Genomic DNA, 7,344 nt, shown 5'->3' with positions numbered 1-7,344 from the left:
AGCTGACTGAAGTCCAGAGCCAGCGTTTCGGCCAAGATCGCTGCCAAAGCTCGAGGCAGAGAGCCCGAGAGATCGAGAGAGGGAGAGAGAGCTTAAGTCGGGCTAACAAGTGGCGCAGCAACAAGTAGCCGGTGTTTGCCGAGAGCGAGATTGAGATTGAGATTGGCATCGAGAGCAAGTTCGTGTTCTGAGGTCTTTCGTTTTCCGAATATGAATCAAATCAAGGTTCGAGTACTCGCACTCACTCGAAAACAAGTGAAACCAGATCGCCCAAACATTCTTGGGATGTTTTCCTACGCGCTGGCCAATATGAAAATGATGTTCCTGCCCGTTCCGACTGTCAACCAGTTTCCACTGGCTACCTAGCTTCTGTTCGGTGACCCTCCGCTCGGCCAGCTGCTCATCCCCGCCCCCCGCGGCCACACCCACTCATCAATCACTAGTCATTAATGCCGAGCACTAATTAATTCATCTTCTAGATACGACCGACCAGGGTGCTAATCCCCGGCCAAAAAGTAAACAAAGCGTAAAATATGCCCCAAACTAAACACTGGAAACTCTTGTTAACAATAATACACTGCAAACCTGTTCTACCTGAAAGCTAACTTTTCTTTTAATAGAGCTCAACTGATATTTTGCACCTCACAATTCCTAATAGGTCTCCAAAGTTCCTTAGCTTAAATTGAACATATGCGCTTGTTTGTTAACTAAGCATGCTTACAATGCATACAAATTGTATTACATATTTCACAACAAACTAGCAATCGTTAAATGTTTTGAATAATTTAAAAATTAATTTAAAGTACATAAAAAGCACATTAAAATATTTGTTAAGCTTGTAACATGATTATAAAAGTATAAAATTATGTGTCAGCTAGTTCTACCTTTTAAAGCCCCTCTGTATTCACATGTTCATACATTTGCGCCTTTATAGCCACACACTTGAATATTTTAATATCACAGTAATTAATCAAAAAGTCAGAGAAATAAGCAGCACATACAAATAAATCATCGATCGTCATCGTCGGTCAAGAAACTATAAAGCACGTCCACTCCGAACCACCAACCCGAACCCCTCTCCCCACAAATCGAAGGAACCCATTTCAATTTAATAAAGTTGTCAACCCACGAAACTGGCGTGTGAAACGCTCTTTGGCTGTACACAAAAATAAATATATGAATAATTTATTATTCACAAATCAAAATTGCGTATTAATTATGCATATACTGGCTTATCACCCAAATGTATTTGTCTTGTAGTTAACTACAAGTATTATTTGTAATTTGTAGACTTAAGCTTATTACAAATTTTGTGTTTAGTTTTTTAGTAGTCATATGAAGGTATGATTTGCTAATTTATGCGACCCTTGATTCGAGTATTTTAATTTTTTTTTTGTTTTCAAATAATTTGAGTCTTAATGTTTCCATTTTTTTAAGTGTGTTTCTTTGAATTATCAAGTGCTCGTTTTGCATTCCACCTTCGATTGTTTAATTGTGCGCCCAATAACGGTAAACTTTTCGGGATACCTCTCGTCGAAGCCCATTTAAACCCATTTTATGAATGAAAAGCGGGATGCGAAAAGCTCGGCTTCTCCCCTGAGCTTTGCTTTAAGACCTCTGGGGAGCTTTGTGGAGGAAACCCGAAAAGTGCGCTGAGCTTTAGTGCGAAAAACACATTTTCACGAGGCACATTTTCCATTCTGTTTGTTGTTCTCGCTGCGTGCGGTTTGTGTTTCCTTTATCACGTGTTTGGTAGGCTTTTTATCAATTATATTTTGCCAAGACGGCTGCCTTTCCATAGTAACAGTAGCGAACGTAGAATAAATTGAATTAGTATTCAAAATCGAGTGTCATTCCAAAAATGTGCGAATGGCATCATTTGGCCAAGCCAAAAAGTGATGACCCCTGTGATATAAGCTGGCCACAATGGCTATAAAAAGCTCCTAAGCAAGTCAATCCGAGCTTTCTTCCCGTTAGTCGCGACATCAGCTGACCCGGAGCAACAACAACCTGTGTGGAGGAACAAAGTTTCGCGCTAAAAATACCCAAAGTTCATGGTCAACGTCCTGGAGCGGAGTGAGGAGATTCATTCCGTGACACTCGCATCCTGAAATGGCATTGATTCGCTGTTGCTTTGAGCCGCCGGAACTTCCAGAATTCTTTGACAGCTTTGTGCAAAAGTGCACAGATCCTACTTGTAAGTAAAGTCAATAGAAATCTTGGGCGTTATGGCCGTTAAAATACTTAAACAAATTTATCTGAAAAGGCAATGAATTATCATAATTATGATACTATTTTTAAAAACATAAAACGATTTTTCTTTTATTTATTTATTTACTAAATTATTTTCCCATATCGACGCAGTTGTCCCTTACAAAAGTTAAAACAAGGCAACAAAAAATTAACACTTACATTCCATGAAATAGATAGTTTATCATCATGGGTACTTCATCAAAATGCCTTAAGATTAATGTTAAAACACCATGTTCCATTCTTCACTGACTTTTTTCTATTTTCTGGCATTCTCGTATACTAAAGCCAGGGGCGAACAGAAGTAGTCTGGGGCCCGGTGCAAAAAACTGCGGGAGCCTCCAATTTTGGGAGATTGTCAATCCTTGTATCATATCGCGGGGCCCCCATAAACGCGAGGCCCGGGGCAAATTGCCCCTTTGGCGGGGGTCCAATCGAAAAGTTTTTTAGTTTGGAGGGCGGGCTTCGACCGCTGATATTGACAAATTCAAATTAAACACTTTAACATAACTATTTTGAGCACAGTGGTCAGTACTCATGAGAGTACCAGTTAAAATTATGGTCACACCTCACCCATCGGTAGCTTATCCGAGGCGCGCACCAATATTTACTTCAATCCGCGAAAATCACCAGTGTCTGGCTGGGATTTTTTAGGGAATTTGTGGTGGGAGGAAAGCCGATTCATCATCTGACAACACTGCACCACCCACAAGGAAAACAAAAGAAAAGTCGCAGCCTGCGCTCTTTTATCGCAGCGTTTTATTATCTAATGCCGCGATAAAGCCACCAAGAAGCGAATCGCGACGCCGAAATGCCTGGTAAGCGGTCGGCGGGAACAGGTGGCATTCGCTTGGCGTGACACGGGCCATTGAGCCGAATGACCTCGCCTCCGGGCAATTGGAATTGCCAGGAGTGACGACACCGAGAAATCGATGGCCGGAGTTGTGTGTTGGTGTTATGGGTGATTTGAAAGGGGGCAGGGGCTGTAAGGTCGGCGGAAGCCATCAACCAGCGTGCGATGAGCCGTCCAATCACTCAACACACAGCGAAACTACAGTCCACTAGAGCAATTATCGCGATAAGATTAAGCGGAAAATGGTGGTCGCACCCAGTCGATCCGAGTCGGTTTTCACACCACCGCCACCCAGCACCACCAACACACTCGCCTGTGGAGCGGTGGCGCCATGTTCACCTACCGCTGCATCCACGTCTGTCTGCCGAATCCCTCTAACCGCTGTGCCTTTCCCTACGCTCTTCTAGGCTGCTGCGGATGCTGTTCGGCGCTCAGGCCGCGCTACAAGCGCCTGGTGGATAATATCTTTCCTGTGAACCCGGAAGACGGGCTGGTCAAGTCGAACATGGAGAAGCTGACCTTCTACTCGCTGAGCTCACCGGACAAACTGGACCGCATTGGCGAGTACCTCTACCAGAAGGCCACGAAGGACATTAACAGGAAGCGCTACAAGTAAGTGGCTCAATGAATCCGCTTTGAAATAAACTAATTTTGCTTTATTCAGGCTGGCTGAGATTGCCATGGAGGCCATGGATCTGCTGCTACAGGCATGTCACGCCCAGACCACGCTCAATCTGTTTGTGGAGTCTTTCTTGCGCATGGTGCAGAAGCTGCTGGAAGACTCGAACCCCAACCTCAAGATAATGGCCACCAATTCGGTAAGACTCTACCTAGAGGATAAATACATTGGACTCTACATTCACTCCTATGCTTGCAGTTTGTAAAATTTGCAAACATTAATGAGGACACTCCATCCTACCATCGACGGTACGACTTCTTCATCTCGAAGTTCTCCTCGATGTGTCACAGCGATGCGGCCAGCATGCGGGACAGTCTGCGCTTGGCCGGCATCAAGGGCTTGCAGGGCGTCATTCGAAAAACAGTGTCAGACGATTTGGTGGAGAATATCTGGGAGGCGGAGCACATGGAGAAGATTGTGCCCTCGCTGCTGTTCAACATGCAGGTGCGTGTTTATGGGCTTTGCGTCCTTTCCAGCCGTTCGGAGATGGATTCAGCCATCCCTTCCAGTTGTCTGTTCTATTGGCGAATTATTGTACTAATTTCGATGTATTTTGCATTTCGTTTTCGTGTATTTTGTTAATGCAAACCAAACCCAAACCAACCACAACACAACCAACACACAACAATAACCAAACAGTTTTGTGTAAACGTTATGTTCGTGAAGAAAAATTTACTGGCGGTAACGATCGAATTGTTCCATTACATAAGTTTATATATAATATAAGTGAACGCTGATTAGTCACTAAGATCGTCTTGTTCGAACCGATACTAACATATTTTTCGTTGCTGCAGTCCGGCGACCTTACGCCCGTGGAGGATGCCACCAATGTGACGCCGCCAGCGTTGGCCGAGGAAGTGCTGCGGGAACTGGTGGGTCGTGCCTCCTTTGGACACATTCGCAGTGTGCTCAAGCCGCTGCTGACGTAAGTTTTACACCCGGAATCACAGCCTTCCCCTGCTAATCAGATGATAACCTTCCTGATTTACAGCCACCTGGACCGACATGAGCTGTGGGTGCCGAACACCTTTGCGATTCACACGTTCCGCATCGTGATGATCTCCATACAGCCACAGTACTCGTACACCGTGGTAGAGACCCTCATGCAGCATCTGGACAGCAACTTCAAGTCCTCGCCGAAGACGCGCACCTCGCTGGCTGTCGTTTTGTCGAAGATCATCGCAATTGCAGCCGGCGAGAGTGTCGGGCCCTCGGCTCTGGACATTATCAACAATCTGCTGACCCATTTGCGAACGAGTGTGAGCACTACCACCGAAATTACGCCCGAGGAGTCCCAGTACCAGGAAGCGCTGATCAACGCGCTGGGCGAGTTCGCCAACCATCACCCCGACTACCAGAAAATCGAGATCATGCTGTTCATTATGAACACGGTGCCGGACCTGTCCAAGAAGAGCAAGGGCGACCAGATGCTGCAGAACATTCTGCTCAAGTCGCTGCTCAAAGTGGGCACCCAATACAGCACCGTCTCCTTTGAGAAGGCATTCCCCGCCTCCTTCTTGCAGCCACTGCTGAAAATGGCGCGAGCCCCACACGATCCCACTCGCATGGTTGTGATGCAGATCTTGCAGGCACTGCTCGATCGCCACCAAAACGAGCAGGTGCTCAGCAGCGTTAGTGTAAAGCCATACCCGGCACTCTCCCAGGAGCCACCTTCCCGTTCCGACATCATCTTTACGCACAAGTATGGGGCAAACATGATGCAGGCGTTGATCGACTCCATGGCGCTGTCAGATCGCGTTGATGCCCTGTCCTCCAGCTTCAACACCGCCGCCCTGCTCATCGTCGAGATGTCGTGCAACGAGACCGTGCAGGAGTTCCTTCTGTTTATCCTGGGGTAAGGTTAATTAGCCGATACTCAATTTAAGGATATTTACTTACTGATTTGATGCTCTGCAGCATTCAACAAGTGGCAAACACTGCTGAGAACCTTGGAACTGTGCACAAGTGCAGTCTGCACGCCATTTCCATTGGCCTCCTGGTGCTAATTTCGCGGGTGAGCGGCATTAATAATCTGCTGGAATATGCCCAAAAGATTGTGGATGCCCGACGGGAGGAGGCCACCCACTATCTACCACCGCTACTTGAGCCCAAGAAGATGTCCGGAAAGACGTTGAATCTGGCGCTGCCTCACCTCGCCATAGACAAATTGGCTCTGGTGGAGTGTCTACAGAATGCGGGCATGGATGTCCAGCGATTAAACACGGGCGCTCCGTATACACTCAACCAGACAGACCACCCCGGTCATCGCCACTCGTGGGTGGAGTCAGTGAGCAACCAGCTGACGCAGCGAAACAGCTCTGCGGATCTGACCGTCTACAACGGCGACGTGGACAGCGTGAGCAGCTCGCCGGGCGTGTGCAAGCTGCTGCTGGCGCCGGAGTTCAATTTCGATGCGATGAAACGAGCTCTCGCCGAGCCAACTGAGGCTGCCAAGCGGGAGCAACGCGAACGCCAGATGCAGATTGTTCGCACCTTCCGCGAAGGCGAGTTCGACGATCTGATGAGACGCACAGAACCCAAGGTGAGTAGAGTGTTCTCAAAGTCCTGTTTTTAAACCATCTTTAAAGCATTTATATAATTTTAATTTTGAGTATTCTTTCTTTTTGGATCATTCTTCTTTCCCTTTGATCATTAATTCAATATTTTTTGAGTCGCTCATTTAACAGGACTTTACATAAATTTATGTAAATGTCGCTTTTTTATTTGCTGGGTTATTTTTCACCACTCAGGCTGAATTAAAACCTTGAATATATGTGTTCAAATTACTAATCTATTGCTAAAATACATTATTTGCAGTGTATATTATACACAACATCAAATGTCAGGAAATTTACTATGTATTTTAATAAACACCATGAAGCTATATGCATATAAAGCTAGCTGGATTGCGGTTGCATTTTTTGCTAGAAAGTCTCATAGCTTTTAGATTTTAGATAAAATTTTTGTTCCCTACGCAACTTTATTAAAATCTAATTTAAGGCTTACTAATAAAGATTGATAGTCGTTATTGTTTAAATACGTAACAGTTATCAGAAAGCACACCTTTAGTAATGGCTACGAAAGTTAACTCTTAGCAAGCATATCATTTTTTGGTTACACCCTGTTTTACTAAATAGAAACGTTTAATGGTGTTTTTCTTTCAATTTCAGCACGATCTTATCCAGAACCGTCTGAACGAGCTATTTAACTCGCTAGCCGTGGAGCGTCAGATCACGCAGAGCGACAACAAGGCCGCTCAGTTGCAAGCTAGCAATGAGAAACCCATCTACGAGACGAACTTCCCCGAACTCTTTTACTACTGAACCGTATTCCTCGATCCGGAAACCCAATCCGTCGAGTATTGTCTACTCAATTCACGTATATCGATAGCCCTAAATGCGAATTTGTTTGGTGTCTGTAAGGAACTAGTTAAATTTAATTAAATTTTCCGTTGTTAAATGCAAACAATTCAATTGTTAAACCACCCTGGATATGTACTTTGAATTAATTGTTATACAAATATAAACATATGTATACAAATATTTATTTTGTCGCCATATTA

General features: G+C 45.0%; 1 protein-coding gene across 3 annotated transcripts; it reads left to right on the top strand.

Moving 5' to 3' along the window:
* Positions 1–2,081: 2,081 nt before the first annotated feature.
* LOC108090404 (protein EFR3 homolog cmp44E) lies at positions 2,082–7,324 on the top strand. Of its 3 annotated transcripts, none has more exons than XM_017189054.2 (9): positions 2,082–2,197; positions 3,511–3,715; positions 3,768–3,921; positions 3,981–4,226; positions 4,422–4,463; positions 4,577–4,707; positions 4,774–5,637; positions 5,700–6,324; positions 6,953–7,324. In XM_017189054.2, the coding sequence occupies exons 1-9, from the start codon at positions 2,113–2,115 to the stop codon at positions 7,103–7,105; spliced, it is 2,505 nt and encodes an 834-aa protein (XP_017044543.2). In that variant the 5' UTR covers positions 2,082–2,112; the 3' UTR covers positions 7,106–7,324. The 3 variants fall into 3 exon arrangements, with proteins under 3 accessions (XP_017044543.2, XP_017044544.2, XP_017044545.2); XM_017189056.2 differs by lacking the exon at positions 2,082–2,197 and adding an exon at positions 2,925–3,068; XM_017189055.2 differs by lacking the exon at positions 4,422–4,463 and having other exon boundaries at positions 2,085–2,197.
* The last annotated feature ends 20 nt before the right edge of the window (positions 7,325–7,344 follow it).

Source organism: Drosophila ficusphila, unplaced genomic scaffold (genome assembly GCF_018152265.1).
Source record: "Drosophila ficusphila isolate 14025-0441.05 unplaced genomic scaffold, ASM1815226v1 contig_414, whole genome shotgun sequence".
NCBI classification, from domain to species: domain Eukaryota; kingdom Metazoa; phylum Arthropoda; class Insecta; order Diptera; family Drosophilidae; genus Drosophila; species Drosophila ficusphila.
The sequence above is the reverse complement of the archived record's forward strand: the minus strand, read 5'-3'. Positions and strand labels throughout refer to the sequence as shown.